We start from the raw sequence: 21,233 nt of genomic DNA, 5'->3' as shown, positions 1-21,233 counted from the left end.
TGTTCTAATGACCACCTGAAGAGATGACAGCTATTGCATCTTGAAGAGGGCATGCAGTGTCTTATGCAAAAATATTATTTTGGTTATTTACTGTTTGGCCTGAAGACTTAGTGCTTAACTTCTCTGGACTGGCTCCAAGGAGAAAAAGAGAAAGGACTTCCAGAAATCCTGCCTCAGTTTTCTAATCCCCATGTCCCTTGCCTAAGCATCCTCATCCTTACATGAGTTCAAATCACTCTACTTCTACAGAAGTCTTGAATCTAGGAACCATGAATAGACTTGAGGGTGACAGAGAATCCAATAAAACCATATGCAGAGGTGATAAGTGGTTGCAGTTTCCTGGGTACAGGGTTCAGACTTTGTAACAGATTTTCAAATGTATCACTGACTCAAAGAAGATCAAGAGTCACTGTCTTAGATAATTTAACTTATAAGTATCTCTGATTTGAAGAAAGAAAAAGCTGCACCTGCAAAGAAAGGAGCATAATGGCTCTTTCAAACTTATCTTATCTAACTTCTCAGGTGCTTTCCTAGAATCATTAAGTTGTTCAACTCACATCCATTTCCAAACTATATCTTGTCTCTGACTCTTCCCACTATTCTATGGCATTATTTTTAGATCTCAGATGGTTTTATGAAAACAGAAAGGCAGTTACAAGATAGTCCACCCTCCCTGATTACAGTTTAGTGGAATCTTGGTTCCAAAGATTCTATGTATTTATTTATTTATTTTCTGAGGAAGATTTGCCTTGAGCTAACAGCCATTTACAATATTTCCCCTTTTTTTCTTTTTATGTGGGCTGTACCACAGCATGGCCTCTAACAGAAGAATGGTGTAGGTCAGTGTCTAGGATTCAAACCCAGGTACCCTAAGTGAAGGGCGCTGAACGTAACCGCTAGGCCCCTAGGGCTTGCCCCCGAAGGAGATTTTAAAAGACATGTACTCCAGCATCCTCATTTGGTGTATGAAGCCTCATGATTCAGGGACTTCTTCAAGCACTGATTAACATCAGAGCCATGTGTGAGGAGAATTTTTGTTTCACCATATTGAGAGATAGCAGTTTTCACCAGTTTTGTCTATTTCTGATTCTCATATATTTGTGAATTCTAGGAAGTTAAAACATGAAATTAAGACATTTCAGAGGATAATGTACTCATAATGCCAATTTACTGTCTTTTGTCCCCAAAGAGAATGAGAATGTTTACTGAAGGGAATTGTTCATTTAAGTTTGGTAATCATGCGTGGAAGACAGATTAACTCAACATGATGATTTAAGTTGTATATTTAGTCAGCTGCATGACTGGAAAAAGACGAAGAATACTTGTTTTTGTTTTTTGAGAATGAAATAATTTCCATCTGTCATCTTTTTTGTCAGTAGATGACACTAACCATGTCCATGGAAAGGAATAGAAATGAGACTTCTGTGTCCACGTTTGTCCTCCTGGGACTTTCAGATGAAAAAGAGGTGCAGCGTGTACTATTCCCAGTCTTTCTAGGGATCTACCTTATGACTCTAATCTGGAACCTGGGTCTTATCATCGTAATCAGGATGAACTCCCACCTGCACACGCCTATGTACTTTTTTCTCAGTTTCCTATCATTTTTAGACATCTGTTATTCTTCTTCAAATAGCCCAAGAATGCTTTCAGACTTCTTAAAAGATGAAAAAAACATTTCCTTCATTGCCTGTGCCACCCAGTATTTTATTGGGTGCTGGATGGGTCAGGCTGAATGCTGCATCTTGGCCACCATGGCCTATGACAGATTTGTTGGTATCAGTAGGCCTCTGCAGTACTCGAGCATCATGGCTCCTGGCCTCTGTCATAAGTTGATTGCTGGGGCCTATGGGAGTGGTTTCCTTGGTAGCTTAGTTCAAACAGTTTCTTGCTTTCGTCTCTACTACTGTGGGCCCAACATCATTCCAAATTTCTACTGTGATGTAACCCAGATTATTTCTTTGTCTTGTTCTGATTCCCACATCAGCCAAATGATTCTGTCTCTCGAATCTATTTTTGTTGGGTTTGGTTCCTTCTTGGTAATCATCTTATCTCATGCAATCATTGTAGCTTCCATCCTGAAACTATCTTCCATCAAAGGTAGTGCCAAGGCCTTCAATACCTGTGCCTCCCACCTAGTAGTTGTGACAATCTTCTATAGCACCAGCCTCTTTATGTACCTGCATCCTAACTCTAGCCACTCCAAGAAGCAAAACAAGGTGCTGTCAGTGTTCTATGTTATCCTAATCCCCATGTTAAACCCTGTTATCTATAGTTTCAGGAACAAGGAGATCAAAGAGGCCCTCAAGAGGATGACAAAGAGAGTAACACATTTATTTCCATAAAAACAATATTTGGGCAGGTGTTATTTCCCCTATAAGGAAAATAGAGATAAGAACATGTAAGAACTTTTTGTAGGTCATACAACAGCTAGATAGAGAGAAGTGAAAAACTCACTTCTTGATTCCTGGTGCCATCATATTTAGCTCACACTACCAAGCGATCAGTTTGAGGCAGTGTTATGAACATTGAATCTAGTTTAAAAGGTTTGTTCCCAGGATTATACCCACGTAGGTAAACCCCATATTTTGAGAACAGAGGTTCTGATAGACATTATATGCAGAGATAGACAAGAACCTAGGAATCCACACAGTCTTTCTCCTATGATTTTTAAAATGTCTTTTATTCATTTTCAACTGTTAAGCTTTTATATGTATTTCAATAAAATAAAATAATGTATAAAATCAAGTTGTGAAACTTAAAAATTATTTTAAAATGAGTACTTTTAATCTCCACCTCAAAGAGGGAGAGAGAGTGAGTATGAGAGGGAGGGACACAGAAAGAGAGAGATAGAAAGACTGAAGGAAAGACAGAGAAAGATAAAATATGACAGGAGAGGAGAAGAAGAAAGATTGATCTGGCTTTATTCCCAAATAAGCTTGTTCCTTCCATCTTACTCATTGAGCCTCCTTGTGAAGTGAATTTTGAAAAAGGTATGGGTGAAAGGAATGGTAGAAAGAAGGGGCACAATAAGGTCAAGAGTTAGAGAGATTCTCAGAGGCTAGAAAGAAGTCAAAGTCATCAACTTCTGGTCATAGTTGGCCTGTAGCCTGCTCTATGGTAGCTTACCAGAGACCATGCAAGACCTCAGAAATGCAGGCTGTCATGGTGTGTCTAGGGAGACAGGATCTGAGTTCCAGAGATCCGAGTCTCCCAAATATTCCTGGACCTTAAGTTTGACCAGGGAGCAGCAAAGCCAGTTTACTTGGGGGTACGATGTAGACTCGAGTCCAACTAAGAGAATTTAAAGAACATTTAAATGGACATATACTTTTAGAGGAGAATTTTTTTACTTTTTACTTTTTTAAAGATTGGAACCTAAGCTAACAACTGTTGCCAATCTATATTTTATTCTTTCTGCTTTTTTCCCCAAATCCCCCCAGTACATAGTTGTATATTTCAGTTGTGGGGCCTTCCAGTTGTGGCACGTGGGACGCCACCTCAGCGTGGCCTGATGAGTGGTGCCACATCCATGCCCAGGATCCAAACCAGCAAAAGCCTGGGCTGCCACATCGGAGTGCACAAACTTAACCACTCGGCCAGAGGGCTGGCCCCTAGAGGAGAATTTAAATAGTAAGCTTCACATATATTACATTAGTATTTATACAATACTCTACACTTCATATAGTTAAATTGCATGGATGTGATTTTTTTCTATTACCATATGAAGTTGGCAGTTGAGAAATTATCCACATTTTACAGATAGAAGCTTTGAGCATATTGAGGTCTTCCATGTTCTTCCCAGAGTAGCCACAATTCATCTTAAGTCTCACAAAATTTAATTTGTGGAGCATAGATGCTTCTTATTGACCAGAAACATGCTCTCCATGGTTTGAATGGGTGCCCTAATTCTATACTTTTGGTGTTATATTTTTAAAAACATCTTAAGAATCTGTTCAATTTAAAAGATTAATCTATTACAGTTCTTACTTGTGGGAATATCTGACTACTAACCTATTAGGAAGAGTTAAATTAAATAATTAACTCATTGCCCCACCCACCACTCTCTCTCTAGAATTAATATTAACTGAAATAGAGCAAACCAAGAATGAGACCTTCCTAAAACATCTCTGTTTCCCTAGTAATGGCAGGGTAGATGATCTCCACCAAAAAAAAAAAGACAAGAAACGTTTGTGAGAATGATCTTAAACAGATATTTTTTAATGAAGGATTAGTAATGCAGCATAATATGTTGTAAAGAACTCCAATTCAGAACACACAAATTAAACCTGCTATTAATGGGAGGCATGCTGTGTACCTCACAGGCTAAGTGCTTTATGAGCATTATCTGATTTGATTCTATGAAAAACTGCTGTATGAAGTAGCTACTATTATTAGCCCCATTTAATAGGTGATATATACTTAGGCTTGGAGAGGTTAATTTGCTCAAGGTCACACAACCAATAAATGGAAAGCTGGAATTCCACCCAGATTGGCTGACACCAATGCCCATGGTATTAACCACAATAAGTCATGGCTCTATCATGAATTAGTTTTATTGTATTCCTTTTTGCTGTGATTTCCTCACTTATGCATAGTAAATCACGCCATGTATGCCTCATAGGACTGCTGAGATGATTGATTCAGGTTAGGTATTTGAGAAAGTGCATGTATGTATTTGTCTAAAATGAAAGTGCTTTGTAAAAGTGTCCACATATCTAATTTACTGTTGTCAGGTTATATTACCAGCCAGCTGTGTCATCTTGGGCAAATCTCTTAGATCCACTGGCTTCTAGTCCCCACCTGGACATTAATGGTATTGAAAGAGATGATCACTAGGTCCTTTCCACCACAAATGATTCCAAGTTCATTAAAAGAAAAGCTATAATCATGAGATCATAGTAGGACCATGAGGAAGTGTGGAATTGAATTAGAAGGGACATGGCAAAGTGGGGCATGAAAAATTAGCAGGGGAATAATTCCATGGTAAACATGACTCCAGAGAGCAAGAGCCTGGGGAGTTTTCTCCCTCTAACTCTTTTCCCTTTTAAGTGGGAAGTGTTTCTTAAAATATTTTTTACTTTATTTTTTTAAAAAAGATTTTATTTTTTTCCTTTTTCTCCCCAAAGACCCCCCCAGTGCATAGTTGTATATTTTTCATTGTGGGTCCTTCTAGTTGTGGCATGTGGGACACTGCCTCAGCGTGGTTTGATGAGCAGTGCCATGTCCGCGCCCAGGATTCGAACCAACGAAATGCTGGGCCGCCTGCAGCGGAGCGTGAGAACTTAACCACTCGGCCACGGGGCCAGCCCCTACTTTATTTTTTTTAATTGAGGTAACATTGGTTTATAACAAGTGGGAAGCGTTTTGTTTTGCTTTTTCTCTTCCTCCCTCAGTGTGGGGCCCTGCCCGTCTTCCTGTTCTGCACTCGCCTCCAAGCTCTCTGTATTGGGGTGGGCCAGACACCTGTAACAAATTGACTGCGCAGATCATGTCTTAAACACAGGATTTCATTTCCATCTCATGCAACAGGCCAGGGTGTATGTTCCCGGTCAGACAGAGGAGGAGGAGGGGATGGTAAGGAAGATCTGTTCCGTTCAGTCTCGCAGGGACCCAGGCTAGTGGGGGCTCTGCCGTCTCCAGCACATGGCTTCCAAGGTCTACCTGTCACCTTAATGTGGCTGGCTGAATAACGGCCCCCGAGAATGTCCATTCGGCAATCGTCAGAACATGTGAATATTACCTTATATGGAAAAAGGGACTCTGGAGATTCTCCTGGATTATCCGGTTGGGTCCTGAGTGTGATCACAAGGTCCCCACAACAGGGAGGCAGTGAGAGATTCCACCACAGAGAGGAAGTAGATGTGACAACAGAAGCCTGAGTCTCAGTGACTCAAGCAAGAGGCCCCGAGGCACGGAATGCAGGTGCAGGTGGCCTTCAGAAGCTGGAAGGGGCAGCGGGCTCTTCCTTGGGGTCTCTCTTTGGCCTTGACTTTGGCCCAACGAAACTGATTTCAGACTTCCGGCCTCCAGAACTGTAAGTATCTGCATTTTTCAGCCACGACCTTGGTTGTAATTCGTCCCAGCAGCAACGGGCACGGATCCATCTTTGCCGTCATCCCAACCTATGGTAAGGGGGAAGCCGTGCGGGTGTTTTTACGGGCCAGAAAGCGGTGCATATCCTCCTCTCTCATGTTCCATTGTGAGATCTTGGTTATGTGGCCGCAGCCGTCACCAAAGAAGCTGGGAGATGTGGAGCTGTGCAGCCAGAGGCCCAGTGAGTCCAGAAGGAGGGCTGGGGATCCACTCTCTGCCACACCGAGTTATCCCGCCCTACGTGGTGGTGTGGACGCCATGGAGGCTGTCCGTGCCCTGAGGCAGGAGCTGACCTGCTCGAGTCCTGTTGTGGGCTGGGCAGGTTGTCCTCACTGCATTTGCCTTTTCGGCTTCTTGGACCAGGGTGGGCACCCCGGGCCCAGCAGGCCTGCAGCCTCAGCCCCCCACGTCACATTTCTATTCACTTCCGGTCCATAGAGACATTCAACTTGTTTTTGAGCACGGCTAAACCTTTTCGCTTTCCAAATTTGACGTTGTATCTGTCATTGCTACTTGGCCAGCCAGTCTCTGCCACACACTCTCCTGACACGGTGTGTCAAAGGGGAGACGGGCCCTGCCTTTTGCCTTTTCACCAGCAGTGACTCTGAAGCAGTCTGTTCTCCACAGAGACGCTGGATGGGTCTGGGTGTCACAAACGGCTCACGCCCCACCTCCCGCTGAAAGCCCCAGTGAGCTCTGGCTGTCCTCATTTGGGAAATGGAAGCAACAATACCCACCTCACAGAGAGAAAGTAATGAGAGGCTGCTTGCGGGGGTGGGGGGGAGCGGGGCACAGGGGTTGACTGCTAACGAGGTGGGCTTGTTTGGGGGGGATGAAAATGTTCTAAAATTAGGTCGTGGAGATGGTTGCACCACCCTGTGACTATATTAAAAACCACAGAATTGTACACTTTGAGTGTACTATATTTTATGTAAATCACATCTCAATAAGATGCTCTTAAAAATAATTTTCAACTCATAAAGCTGTTTCCAGGGAAAAATGAACCATCCTGTATTAAAAGGATTACCTTGTATCCACAATCGCTATGTGGCCAGCTGGTCTGGGCCACACGCTCTCCTGAGGGGCAGAAGCCACGTGGCCCGCAGGCTGCCTCCCCAGTGTTAGCTCCCCTCCTTCCAGTTCTGACTTCCTCATTTAGCCTAAAACCCCTCATTCTTCCCAGTCACTCAGTCAAGAAACCGCCTTCTGGGGGCCGGCCCGGTGGCGCAGCAGTTAAGTTCGCACGTTCTGCTTCGGAGGCCTGGGGTTCGCCGGTTCGGATCCCGGGTGTGGAATGGCACCGCTTGGCACGCCATGCTGTGGCAAGCATCCCACATAGAAAGTAGCGGAAGATGGGCACGGATGTGAGCTCAGGGCCAGTCTTCCTCAGCAAAAAGAGGAGGATTGGTGGCAGATGTTAGCTCAGGGCTAATCTTTCTCAAAAAAAAGAAAAGAAAAGAAAAGAAAAGAAACCTCCTTCTGGAGCCTTCTCCAGAGTCTTTTTAACCACCTGGTTTTCGTATTCAGGTTCCTTGTGAACAGGTGGGAATTCTGATTTTCAGGGGCCCTAGGCACTTCTGCCTTTGTGGGCTCCTTCCTCTATGGGGAAAAAACATTATATTTTACAATAGCATTGATACAAAGATGACTCCAGTAACATCACATTTATAGAACATACATACTTTCTCCAACCTAAATGTTAATTTTCTTCTTCTGCTTTTAAAATAAAGCCCTTTCGTAGGCCTTTGTGGTGGGCTGATGGTGGCCTCCAAAAAGATGCGTCCACTTCCTGATCCCCTGCGTTGGGATATTACTTCATACGGCCACAGAGAGGGTTCAGTTAAAGACTTGAGGAGTTATCCTGGATTCTCCCGGGGGCACGAAATGCAGTCCCGTGTCTCCTTCTGAGAGAGAGGCAGTGGGGGCTTCAGAGGGACACACAGAGGAGAAGAGAAGGTCACGTGCAGCCAGAGGCAGCGCCTGGACGATGCAGCCGCAAGCCAAGGCTAGCCGGCAGCCACCAGAAGCTGGAAGAGACAGGAAAGCTTTCTCCCCGCCAGCGTCCAGGAGGGATGCACGCCTGCCCACACCTCGGTTTCCAATTTCCGATCTCCAGGTGGGGAGAGAATAACTTTCGGTTGTTGTATAAATCCTAGACCACGGTAACTGGGTCCAGCAGCCCCTGAAAGTGCACATAGCCCTACAGGCATCCGGGCCGCAGGGACCGGGTCCCCGGCGCATCCCAGAGATGTCCCCGCTCGTCGTCCCTGCCTCTCGCACTGTCCCCTTTGTATTCCGTTAGGACCATCATGGCAGGGGCGGCCAGGGAACGTGCTGGCTCGTGGAAGGGAACGGAGTAAGGAGGACCCGGCCTTGGGGACCGCAGGCGCCGTCCAGGCCCGGCTCCTCCGCCCCCGCGGGCTATCAGCTCAGCGAGGAGACACTTGCACCGCCGGCGGGCCTCCATCCCGCCCTCGCTGCCGGGAGAACACAACTTCCGGGTCTCCTGGAAGCCTCCGCCAAGTCCCATTGGACCCGGTTGAAGCACGTGCTTGCTCCTGAGCCAATCAGCGTTAGAGGAGTGCAGTGAGCTGATTGGCTGAGGCCTAGGTCTCGGGATGCTCCCTGGAGCTCAGGCTGAGGCTCCCTCCGCAAGTTGGACGGCAGGTCATGGAAGGAAAGGTGGGGAAACCTGAGGCAGAATTGAGGTATCCACAGTTTTCCCATTGAAAGAGGGTGCTCTGAATAATGTCTCCCAGACCACAGGTGTGGGTCCCAACTGGGGTCTCGCCCACTTGCTATGTGGCTTCAGGTAGGGCACCCAGCCTCTCTGATCTCCTGCATCTCTGCTTTAGTAAAATGCAGATACCTTACCCTGCCTGCCTGCCTCGCGGGCTTTCGGTTCCCCTTACAGCCAACTAAGGGGCAACACTTATGGGGCACTTTCTGTGTGCCTGGCCCTGGGCTAATCCAACGACATGCGGTCGCCGTATTACAGCTCCAGGGTGCAGGTGCTAGCTGCGCAGATGGGGAGCTGGACACGTCACCACCCGCTCCGCTCACTGTGTGTAGTAGCGATGGGCGTGAAAACACTTCTATCAGTCTGACCTCGATGTTTCCCATTCTCTTCCATCTCTGCGCCTTTGCTTGAATTTCTTCCTCTTCCCGGGACGCCTTCCTACCTTTTATGACCTCATCCTGCTTACTCTCAAAGCCCCAACTCAAGCCACGTCTCCAGCATCACTTCTTGGACCTCACCTCGATGTGCCACGGCCCCTCCAATGGACCAAGTCCAAAACTCTATTCTTACTCTCCCCACTCCATCTTGATGCCTCTCTGCCCCACCGCTGCCCGTTTCCCCATCTAGGCGCCTACTCAGATGCTCAGAGTCACCCTTTTGTAAGGAAAAATTTCAGACTTCAGCATGGGCACAACTTATCACTGGATATTCTTTCAACAGAACGCCGGAGCCTCCGATGATCATCTCATTCCGTGGGATGTGTGCCTCTGTTCTTGCCTAATCTATTTCATACCTCTGGAAAACAGACAGCAGTGCAAGTAATTCTTGTCTATAGAAGCTCAAATTAGCTGTGTCCAGTGACATACGAGTGACTGTTGCCCTACGGGCAGACCAGTTTTTGCAAATTCGTTTCAGCATTCCTTTGACTTCTCCTTTGAATAAGTTGTAACATTTTATCACTTCATTCGTTATTAAGGTAAATAAAATCTTTGATGTGTTCATTTTATATACGCATGAAAATAGTTTTCTTTTTGAAAAAAATTATCCTTTGACACCTGACATCTCCTTCCCCACCCCACAGCCCCATCCATCCTCAAGCCTGACAATTTAACTTTCTCAATGTCTCTTGTATCCACTCGCTTCTCTCCCTCTTACCCGCCACCACCAGTCTGCCTGAACTGGCTGTCCGAGCTCCTGCCTGGCCCTCTTCCCATCCGTTCTCCACACAGCTGTTAGAGGGATTTCACTACCGTCCAAACTGCATGATGTCTCTTCTCTGTTTAACTTCCTCCAAGGACTTCCCATTTCTTTTAGAATAAAGACCAAGGTCCTTGCTGTGCCCTTCCAACCTCTCCATGACCCGGCCCCATCCCACCCCACTTCCCTGCTTCATCACCACACTTCCGCTACACTGAACTGCCTTCAGTTCCTCTGTGGCAAGACCTTTCCGATCCCAGGGCCTGTGCACGTGCTGTTTTCTCACCTGGAAAATTCTTCGCTCCTTACCTGGTTTACTTCTATTTGGCCTTCAGATCTTGGCACAAAGGTGAATTGCTCAAAGAAACCTTGTCTGATCTCTTGGATGACTTCATGTCCCACCTTTTCCCCAGTATAATTTCATGACACCTTTGACTTCTTCCTCACAGCATTTATCTTTTTTCCTAATTATCTATCTATGTGATTAACGCCTGATTCCCCTTCTAGGCTGGAAGGTTCCTGAAGGCAAGGGCTGTGTTTATTCTGCTGACCTTCTATCTCTGATGCATACCTGACCTTCTCTGGATGGACAGAAGAATGGATGATGAATGGATGGATGATGGATAGATGGATGGTGGGGTGGGTAAATGGAGGGTGGATGGGTGGATAGAGAAGATGGATGATGGATGGATGGATGTGTGGGTGAGGGATGGATAGAAGGATGGGTGGATGAATGGAGGCTGGGTGGACAGATGGATGACAGATGGATGGGCGGATAGAATGGAGGGTGGATGGAAGAAAAGGGATGATGGATGGATGGATGATGAATGAATGGATGGATGATGGATGGATGAATAGAGAACAGATGGACGGATAGATGTATGGGTGATGGATGGATGGATGGATGGATGGATGGAGGGGTGGATGATGAAGACGCTCGTCCCTCCAGCTGACTGGCGGTCAAATTCACCTCTTGTGAGTCCTCAGGGCTCATGCACTGGGCACTGACCCCCAGGCCTGGCTCATTTTCCCTTTCTCACCCCGGGCAGAGTTGTCAATCCTCGAGACCCACCTGGGATCGTCTGCATCTGAGCACACTCTCGTGCGCACACGGTGGGCGCTCCGTACATTGACTCTGCGTGTAGGAACAGAGTGTTTCCAGGCACGCTTTGCAGGCTCGCACCCCGGCGGAGCTCGGCCCGCGCTGCCCGCGCACGCGCGCGAGGGAGGCGGCCGGGCGAGGGGCGGGACGTGCCGGGGAGGGGCGGGGCCTCGTCGGGACCTGGATGAGGCCCCGCCCCCGCCCAAGGAACCGGAAGTGGAGCCGGGCGCCTGGGAGCGGCGGGCGCGGAGGGGCCGGGGCCGGAGTCGAGTGGGGCCGGACGGAGCCAGGCGGCGGTGAGCGAGCGCGGCTCTCGCCGGGCGGGGGGGGCCGGCCCCTCCGCGGCGCTCCTGGGGCGCCCCCGGGCCCCGAAAAGGGAAGGAAGCGGCGGCCGCAGCGGTCTAGCCGCTCTTCCGCTCGCGGTTTCGGGTCGGCCGCGGGGGGAGCGTGGGCGAGGCTTCCCCAGGCCGGGGAGCCGGGGCCGGGGGCCGGGGGACCGCGGGGTGAGGGGCGGGGCGCCGAGCGGTGGGGAGGGCCTGGTGTCGGGGAGGGAAGGGCAGTTCTGAGGTTTAGGGGTCCGAAGGGGAGGGGCCGGGGCTGCAGGGAGGAAGGGGAGGAGAGGGCCAGACGGGGAGGGGGTCTGGGGTCTGAGAGGGTGCCCGGGACCCGGGGGCTAGGAGAAGAGAGAGTGGAGGAGCCGAGGGTCGGAGGGGGGCGAGGTGCGAGAGAGGCCATGCTGGGAGGGGGTAGGGTCCGGGGGGAGGGGCTCAGGGCCCAGGGGTTTAGGGGACGGGGGTGGAGGGCCGAGGGGAAGGGGCTGGGGTCCAAGCGGGGCGAGGTAGGAGAGGGGCCCTGCGGGGAGGGGTCCGGGATCGGGGGCGACGGGATCAGGGCCCTGGGGTTTAGGGGAAGGAGTTGGAGGGCCGACGGGGAGGGGCTTGGGTCCAAGCGGGGCGAGGTAGGAGTGGGGCCCTGCGGGGAAGGACCGAGAGGGGCCGGGGTCTCCCTGGCGCCCGGGCGGGGCCGTCGCAGCCGCGGCTCCTGCGGCCCGGCCCCCACCTACAGAGGGGTTTAGCAATCAGGTCACTGGAAATGCAGCGACACGCGCAGCTGCAGACGGCCGAGAGGCTCTAAATTTGGAGCCATCCCTCTTCTGGCTGTGTTGGAAATCAGCAGAAAGGTGCTTCTGGGTTTTTGGTTCCTCTGTTTGAATCGCCTGAGTGTTGCACCAGGAACTCGATCCCCGCGGGCGGCCTCCCTGGAGCGGGTGCGGGGCTTCCTCCGCCCGCGGTCTGTGGACGTGTCGGGCCTGGGGGCGGGGGTGGGATGGGGGGGTTCCGTTTCCCGCTGATCGCAGCGCTGGCGGCATCCCCAGTGAGCGCGCCGCTTGGCGCAGGGCTGCGTGGGCCCCGCGGCGCTCTGCCTGGCTAATCCCCCAGGCCCTGACCGCGGGATTCAGCCGGGCGCCGGCTGGCGAGGGCTGAGATCCCAGGGCTGTGGGTCGGTGGGCCCCCCTGCCCGTGGCTGAGCGCGGCTGAGCCCCTGGCGCAGTCCTGACTCTCCTCTGGTTGGAAAAGTGCTCCCAGATGCTCAGGGAGCCGGGCAGAGTCCTAGAGGCAACTTTCAGACCCGCTGGAAGAAGGAGCCAAGGGGATGCAGAGTTGGTTTTGATCCTCTGCCCCCCAGGAACTGGAAGTTACCCCCACCCCGTTCCCGCCCCACAGCTGACTTGTAGTGGAAGCATCTTGTTAGACTTATTCTTGAAACACTTTTGAGTGTATGTAAGTGGTGATTCAGACCTTTGCTCGCTGCCGTGCAGTCGGTGCTCAGAAAGTGTCTGAACGGTGAACTTCCGAGGTGGGAACGCAGTTCACGTCTGCCATCATGAACGAAGTGCCCCTAACAGGTGAAAGGGACGCTGTAGACTGAGTCGAGCGTCACGCGTGGGTGACAGTGGGTGGCACGCGTGGGTGACAGTGGGTGGCTCATGTGTTTTAGAATGTGTGCTTGATCTCTTGCTGAGTCACACCGCGAGTCGTTTCTGTTCTGGTTCAACCAAGCGCCGGGTTAGCTCATATCTGCTCCCATGCCCACTGCTGCGTGTCTCCACAGACTACTCCAGCAGCCTCGGCGGCAAGTATGGCGTGCAGGCCGACCGGGTGGACAAGAGCGCCGTGGGCTTCGACTACCAGGGCAAGACGGAGAAGCACGAGTCGCAGAAAGGTCCGCCCGGGCGGCGCCCCGCAGCCCGTCCACCGCGCGGCCTGCCCCCTCGCCGCTGCTTCCCACACGCTTACAGACATGCGCACTGGGGCGTTTCCCCTGTGTACGGCGGGTCACGTTATAGTTACACGGTTTTTTAACTCAAACGTTTGGCCGTTGTTGTTCCGTTCAGGTCAGCGTAGGGGTCTGTCGCGTTTTTGGTGACTGCTCAGTCCTTGTGGTGGGAAGATCCCGTAGTCTACGTAACCATTCCTCTGTGGAATGTACAAGTTAGGTTATTTTCAATTTTCGATGTTAAAAGTCGACTGCATGAGTATTCTTCTCCCTGTGTCTTATGTACGTAAGTGGTTATTCAAGAGTAAATTCCTAGAAATATAATTGGGTCAGAGAACACTGAATTAAAATTTCGATAGATTGCCAGATTGTCCTCAGAAGCCGTGCTGGCTTCCTTCGCTGTGGCGGCCTCGCGGGTCACTTACTGCCGTCACCCGGCGAGGGCTGTAGGTGGAGGGCGTTAGATTCAGCCCCTCCTGCAGAGGCCATGAACCGTTGGTTCTCCTCATTGTTTTGTTTGGCCTGTACATTTAGATTTTTTAAAATGATTGCCAACATATAAAAACTGAGAGCTCACGTATTTAAAAAAATCCCAGGTTTCTTTAAAGAACAAAACCAAAACCCAGCACTGGAAACCCCACTGGCTTGGCGTTTCTCCGAGGAGCTGGCCGTGGGCCAGCCCAGTGTCCCTTTGCCGCAGGTGTCACTTCCGTTACAGCAGGTGGCGTGCGGTGCGGGGTCGCTGTCACTGCCTTCTCTCCCTCCCTCCTTGGAGCAGACCTGTGCTCCTCTGCCCCACGCGCACCCAGTTCCTCAGGACCTGCTGCTGGATGCCTTGCAGTCTGCACTGACTTTCTCCCCAAGAGGCCTCTGGGGCAGAGGAAATGCCACTCTGGGAGGTCGGGGGCACAGCCCCAAGTGCCTGGGCAGGCAGGCTCCTCGGCAGCCCCAGGCCTTTGCGGAAGGGGTTTGCTCTGCGCGCTCGTGCGTTGACGTGCCCACGATGGAGTCCTCCTTTAGTGCAGAGAGAACCATTCCACTGGCGGAGCTTTGAGAGCTGGTGTTTCTGGAGGGCGTTCCAGGTTTATCCTGTCTTTGCAGGCACCCCTGCATGCCTCTCCTTGTGCTGGTCCATGAAGCAGAGGGACCCATTAAAAGCCGGCTGCTCGGCTCGTGCTGATCCAGAAGCTTTGTAATAAACTGTTACTCCATGCTGTCTTTTGGAATGAAGGAAAGATGCTACAGTTATAAATCTGCTGTCTTTATAGGACTCTTCCTAGTCCTGTTATTACATACGAGCAAGACTTTTAGATATTTTCTGTATCAGTGATCTTATAGTGAGCCTAAAAGATTTTTGGTTTATATTTTTTTTAATTGAGTGTTAAAAGTACTTTCTTGAAGCCTGCTGGAATCCACAGCTTGCTCGCTGGTTGTGTTGCTGGCCTGTAAACTGCTTTCCTTGTTTTTAGATTACTCCAAAGGCTTCGGTGGCAAGTACGGTATCGACAAGGACAAGGTGGATAAAAGTGCCGTCGGCTTTGAGTATCAAGGCAAAACAGAGAAGCACGAGTCCCAGACAGGTGCCTGCATCTTACCAGCTCTCCAGCCGGTGACCATTAACGGGACGGGTGGTAACCAGAGCAGCAGACAGGGACGGAGCGTAACCAGCAGCCCTTAATACGGACATCTCTCAGTTAAGCAGCCAGCTTTAAAACAGCAAAGCAGAAACACAGCTGTTACATGAGAGATCGACTCTTGCCAGTTTTTTTGGCTCTAACACCCCAGCAGTGCCGCTTGTGCTAATAGTGTCGCGTGTGTAAGTGGTGGGACTGTGGGGCTCCGGTTGCTGCTTAAGCTGCATCGCTTGGCGCTGCTTCTGTGGGGTCCCGTCTGCGTTTATTCGGAACGCTGGGATTACAGATGGGGTCAGTTTCCATACGCTGTATGAGGAGGGCCTCTTGATGAGTGTTACCTAAAGTTTTACCGAAGATCTGAGAGAGAAGGGATGAATTGAGCGAATTGTGTGTATTGACGTGCATTGAAAAACATGTTTTCTCTCTGTTGCCCGGGCTATCTGTTAATACCAGTTTGTGTCCTTTTTCTAATCCATTAGACTACGTGAAAGGGTTTGGAGGAAAATTTGGTGTGCTGACAGACAGACAAGACAAATGTGCTCTTGGCCGGGATCACCAGGAGAAATTGCAGCTGCACGAATCTCAAAAAGGTACCTTCATTTTGAATCTCCTACTTGGGATCGTTTCCCGAGTTTATTTCCCTTCCCAGGTCCGTCACTGTGCCGTGTTTTTGCCGTGTCTCTGTAGCAGTGGTGTTGTGTCTTCAGTGTGGGAGGTTGTCGTAGCCCTCCCGTGATTTGAGACAGCCCTTCAGCTAGAGGAGTGAGGAACCCCCGTCCCCTCCCACGGGAGGGCTCCCGCGAGAAGGCCCCATGTCACTGGGCTTCTGGAGCGCTGGTCACTGCCTGCAGCAGCTCTGGGAACGCTGTTTTCTGCCCTGAGGGGGCGGCCAGAGGGGCGACAGCGATCCAGTCCATGAATTGGTGCTGATAAAGCATGCTGTAGGCTGTGGAAGGGGATGCCTCCTCTCTGCCCAGGAGTGTGTGCTTTCCACGACAGAACCATGTCCCTGGGAAAGTAGCACGTGGGGACGGGAGACCTCTGAGTGAGCCCCAGACTCACCCCGTCCTTTCAGCCAGCACAGATGGAGGTGGGGCTGGTACGCGTTGCCGTGCAGTAACCTCGTGTATAACGTGTCTCTTTCTTCACATGCGCAGAGATGCGTTCTCTTGTCTGCAGCGTGGGTAGGACCTAGAAAGAAACCTCAAAGCGTGGAGTGGCTTTCCCGAATTACTTGAAATACAGTTCCTAACCTGGTCTCTGATCTTGGCTGGAGTGTTAAGAGTTTGAGTTTGCCCTCTAACCTTTGAGCCCAGTTTTGACTGTTGCTGAGCCTGCGAGCTGGCTCTGCAGCCCCTGAGCCTGGCAGAGCTTTTCCTTTCTCTAAACGATGTACTTGATTCTTGCCCATGCTCCCACGATTCTAACCAAACTGTGTTTCCTCTCTCGGTTTTCTCCACTGTTGCTTGTGGATTTCCAGGTTATAAGACTGGTTTCGGAGGCAGATTTGGTGTTCAGTCCGAGAGGCAGGACTCCTGTGCTGTGGGGTTTGATTACAAGGAGAGACTGGCCAAGCACGAGTCCCAGCAAGGCACAGTTGCTCACCACCCCCCGCCCCCGCCTCCCCTCCAGTGCGGCCACTTCTAGCACAGACTTCCAGCCTCAGCCTTGCCAGCACCCTCTGTGCCCTCGAGGGGCACTCGGGCGTTGAAACCCAGGTGTATGCTGGAGCCATGGTCGCCTGCACTCCTCCCACCCCCATTCACTTGTTCCCTGGCACCATGGGGTTTGTGCTTGGCAAGACATGGCCGTAGTTTGCAGGGTGTGTTGCCCTAAACCCATAACGTGGCTCCGTCCTGGAGTGGGGTGTCCCTGGTCTCCCAGCAGCCTTCTGCTGGAGCTCTTGCTGTTGACCGTGACTTACCTACTGAGTAAGCCACCTGACTGCCTCTGAGACGGGGAGAACCATGTTTAGTTCAGCCAGAGGCGCGGGACACCAAGGGGCAGGGGCAGGGGCAGGGCAGCCGTGTTCTGTGTGGTCTCTGTTTCATCATGGTGGTGTTTTTTTGACCGGGGGTGGGAGGTGTTTTTCGTTTGTTTTGGTTTTTTTGACGACACCACCTACGTATAACTTCCTCACACAGAGCTAAACGGTATGTACAGGAAGCTAAGAAGACACAGGAAATTTCTAGGTGTATCTGTTGGGAGTCCACACGGTGAACACATTTCTCCTTAGAGCAGTTATTTAATTGCTGTCCAAATTCGGACTTGGCCGTTAGAACCTGGACACACGAGCGGAAGACAAGGACGGTCCTCCTTGCCAGGGCAGAGCGTAGGCTCTGTCCCCTGGTTGGGAACACACGGCCGTGTTCAGGCGAGGGACGGCGGACGCAGCTGATCTGGTGCTGATCCGGCAGCCTGCGCGGAGATGGCCTTGGCTCTGCGTGGCCTTAACGCCGTGTGACGGTGTGACTGTCATGGAGATCTGTGTTGCTACGTCCTAAGAGTTGGCTGGTAGAATTTCCCCATGGAATTTTTTTTTTTTCTTTTAAAAAGCAAGAAAACAGCTGCCTCGAGCCTCTGCCTAGTCCTAGTAGGGCGGGAGCGGTGCCAGGTGGAGGACTGTGCTGTTGGAGTGGCACGCTGCCCCGCGCCTGTGCTGGGCCCTCGGCTCACGGCCTGCCAGCCCACACGGCACCCTCTGTCCCTCAGGAGAGCGCGGGACGCATGCGCACACCCCTTTTCTGCTTCTCCCCCGCCTGTGTGCTGAACACCACGGGTAGAAACCAACTCAGCTTGCAAGTGAGGACCGCGTGGGGTGCGGTTCTGGTCTCTTTCTGCTCGGGGTGCGTCTTCTTGGGCTGTTTCTGGATCTGTTTGCATGCCTCTGCCCCGGGCACCTCGCTGGTCCTCAGCCTAAGTGTAAGTGTTGTGTTGTGCCACTTTGCAGACTATTCCAAAGGATTCGGCGGAAAGTACGGGGTCCAGAATGACCGGATGGACAAGGTAAGGATTCCAGATCCAGGCCTGAGTGTCTTCTGCTGCCGTGTTCGGGAATTTAGGAGGTCCAGGAATTCGTGGAGCTCTTGGTGTGTCAGCGCACGGCTCCGTGGATGGTCTGGGGTGGGGTGTGGCTCAGGTTTTCAGAAGCACGAACGTTTAAGTCGGGCACGTGTCATCACTGATGGTGCCGATTGCTGACCTGTATGCCAGGCCTCGTCTACCGGTCACGGACATCCTCTCCGGTACCCGACATGGTCGTGCTGTGGGGGAGAGACTGTCCCTGTCCCCTTTTGCATTTGGGGGTCCCTGGCCAGGCAGGCTCAGTGCTTGGCCACAGCATAGCAGCAAGTGGCGGGGCCACCTTTGGAAGCCAGGCATTAGGCTCTGGGGCCAACACGAGACCCTTGAGGACATGTGGCTGTTTGAATCCAAAGTAGTTAGCGGTAAACCGGTTGGAAATTGAGCTCCTTGGTCACACTGTCCATGTCAGGAGCTCAGTAGGCACGCGTGGCGGCGGCGGCTCTGGGAGCGCGCGGGTCTAGAACATCTGTATCATGGTTCATGGTGGAAGGTCCACGGGACAGGGACCGTCTCGAGGCAGGTCCTGCCCACAGCACCGCCTCCCACGGGTGTCCCGGGGAACACGCTTGTTTCTCACTGGGGACTTTGTCACACGGTGTCGGATCTCTGAGAGTCAGTCTTAAGTGTATCAGACGGCCGTTTTTCTAGCGTACGGTCCAGCCATAGCAGAGTCTACACTTAGAGCGGGTGTGGAGTTGTCCACACGAGGACACGTGTGGCTTGTATCTCCTGAGCGAAGACGGAGGCTGTCCTGCCTGGTCCTGTGCCCGGCCTGTGGTCAAGGACAGCAGGGCCAGTCCTCACGGAGTTCTGCTGCTGTCAGGCTCACAGCTGACCACACAGAGGCCGTCACCCAGGGGCTCCACCACGTGACCACGCATGGGCCCTGGGAGCATGTGGCAGGCCCAGGGCTCAGGCTGAGGGGCCAGAAGGGTCCTGGGGAAGTGAGAGGCTGGGCTCAGCTTTGACGGGTGGAGCATGCCGGAAAGATGGGCCAGGAGCCTGGAGAGCAGGGGCATAGCGTGTGTGCGGGGGTGGGGGTGACGCCGCAAAGACTGTTAGGGTCTCACTGCAGAGGAGGGCCGAGGGGTGAGGAGCTGGGAGGGACCATCTCGGGGAGCCCTGCAGACTACGTACGTCAGGTTTCGTTCTTCATCAGATGAGTCCTGAGTGGCCCTCGACGGGTTTGGCAGGCAAGTGACACAAACGGGATCTGTGTTGAGAAGACCCTGGTCACAGTGTGGAAGTGGATTGTGGAGAAGCAGCGAGGCTGTGGCCCCAGTTAGGAGGTGGCTTCAGTGGTGTGAGCAGGGTGCAGTGCTGGCTCGGGCAGGGGCTCGTGGCAGAGGGAGAGCGGCACTGACTTCAGCGAGGCGGGAGGTAAAGCACCTGGCTTCAAGGGCTGGGGGGGCAGGCAGGACTGCCCCAGGTGGACGGTGGGCCTCTGCTGAGCTGGGGCGCCTGGGAGGAGCAGGGGTGGGTAGCTGAGTCGGCTGTGGGTGTGTCCGGGGTGGGCTACCCAGCAGGGCAGGTGGACGAGAGTGCGGCTGGACCAGAGGCAGACGGCCACTGCACAGATGTGGACGGAGCCGGGGTCAAGTCGGAGGCCAGGAAAGCCTGCAGAGTGGTGAGCGGGGCCCAGGGACACACCTGGGGATGGCAGCAGTCAGGCTGGTAGAGGAGACTGGGAAGTGCACCCAGCAAGGTGGGGGGAGCCCACAGGGTCTGGTGGTGCTGGTCTGAGGGTAGAGAGCTTTGGGGCGGGGGGGGTCACCTGTGCCCAGCAGTGCTGCTGGTGGGGGTCACGTCTGGGTGAGTAACGTGGTAGCCCCGGGAGTCCTGGTGAGGGCATTGTTGTGGGTGTTGGGGGGCAGGTTGGGGGAAGCTGGCCTGCGGGGACCTGCACCGTGTGGGGAGGGTCAGTCGTAGAGTCGGCAAGCTTGGGCCCGCTCCGCCCACTGTGGTCCTGTGAGCTGGGCAGCGGTCAGCCGAGGGGATGGTTCTGTTTAAGATGGAAGAGACCAGAACATGTAGGGGAGCCCAGGCCGTAGACAGGCATGTGGAGGGAGACCGTGAGGTGGTGCTGGTGGAGAATGTGGGGTCACTGAGACGCAGCCGTGGACGGTAGAGCCTGACGAGGGGGCCTGCGACCGAGGCAGGGTGGTGGCTTGGCGCAGAGGTTGGGTGAGCCTGTGTCTGACGGTGACTGTGGTTCCTGTTGGTGGTGTGACGGCGTCCACGTTGTACAGTTGGTGGCCTGAGGCTTAGGAAGGTGAGGGAGCTGTGCGGGGTCCCAGTGAGCTGCGTGTGGAGGGATTCGGGTGTGAAGTCCCTATAGGGGATGGAAACGGGTTGAGGGGTGTCCAGCAGGTGGGACCTGGGAGAGGTCGTGACCTTGAGTTGCCAGGCTGGACCGAGGGGAGGGAGGAGCAGGCGCCGCGTAGAGGAGGGCGGTGAGAGCGAGAAGCTTCTAGTCGGCAAGCGGGTCTTGGTGATGGGGGTGTGCTGTGGAGGAGGTGGGGCGCGGTGTGGTGGGGACGCTGCAAGCGAGAACGAGAGGTTGGGGGCCGTGTTTGCTGGAAGCCCCCAGGTGACGGCAGAGAACTGGCTCTGGGCAGCATGCTGGAGAACTGGCTGGGCCGGGCAGATGGGGGCGACAGGAGGGGCCCATGGGGAGGGTGCTGACGCCTCTGCCCCTGAAGCCACAGGGCAGGCAGGAGCCTGATGGGACAGCCGGAGGGCAGCCGGGGGGCAGGGCAGGGAGTGAGTGTGAGAAGAGATTGTTCTGGAGAGAGGTGGCAGAGGCCCGGTCTGGTGGGCCGGTGGTCTGGGAAGGGAGAGTGCTTGGTCAGGGCAGCTGAGCGGTTGCACTCGGAGAGGGGGGCAGGGGGGCCAGGGTGGCCCGGGCGCCGGGCTCTCAGGCTGGCTGTGGCTGGGCGTGGCAGACGGGTGGGCGGACAGCCGTGCTCTGGCCGAGCGGGGTGGCTGTGGAGGGAGAACGGGGCTTTGGGGGAGGGTGGGGGCCTGGCCCGTGTGTGCGACACTCAGCGCAGGGGTCAGCCTGTGCCTGGACGGGAGGGAGCTGCCACTCACAGTCATCCTCAGA

At 52.8% G+C, this 21,233-nt stretch overlaps 2 protein-coding genes across 2 annotated transcripts in view; both read left to right on the top strand.

Moving 5' to 3' along the window:
- Positions 1-1,391: 1,391 nt before the first annotated feature.
- On the top strand, positions 1,392-2,342 carry LOC139040659 (olfactory receptor 5A1-like). Its single transcript, XM_070487409.1, has one exon. It carries the CDS (start codon positions 1,392-1,394, stop codon positions 2,340-2,342), a length of 951 nt encoding a protein of 316 aa, XP_070343510.1.
- An 8,959-nt stretch (positions 2,343-11,301) lies between these two features.
- The window catches only part of LOC106846404 (src substrate cortactin-like), a 46,234-nt gene continuing 36,302 nt past the window's right edge, over positions 11,302-21,233 (top strand). The window contains 5 exon segments of the mRNA XM_070487867.1: positions 11,302-11,428; positions 13,245-13,355; positions 14,879-14,989; positions 15,523-15,633; positions 17,994-18,049. Of these exon segments, the coding sequence (XP_070343968.1) occupies positions 11,317-11,428; positions 13,245-13,355; positions 14,879-14,989; positions 15,523-15,633; positions 17,994-18,049 (501 nt within the window). The 5' untranslated portion in view covers positions 11,302-11,316.

Source organism: Equus asinus, chromosome 17 (assembly GCF_041296235.1).
Source record: "Equus asinus isolate D_3611 breed Donkey chromosome 17, EquAss-T2T_v2, whole genome shotgun sequence".
NCBI classification, from domain to species: Eukaryota; Metazoa; Chordata; class Mammalia; order Perissodactyla; family Equidae; genus Equus; species Equus asinus.
Note: the sequence above shows the minus strand (reverse complement) of the source record. Positions and strands in the feature narration are given on the sequence as shown.

Bases quoted from the DNA above. Each gene is read 5' to 3' on its own strand.
- LOC139040659 (XM_070487409.1), top strand. From the start codon at position 1,392: ATGTCCATGGAAAGGAATAGAAATGAGACTTCTGTGTCCACGTTTGTC.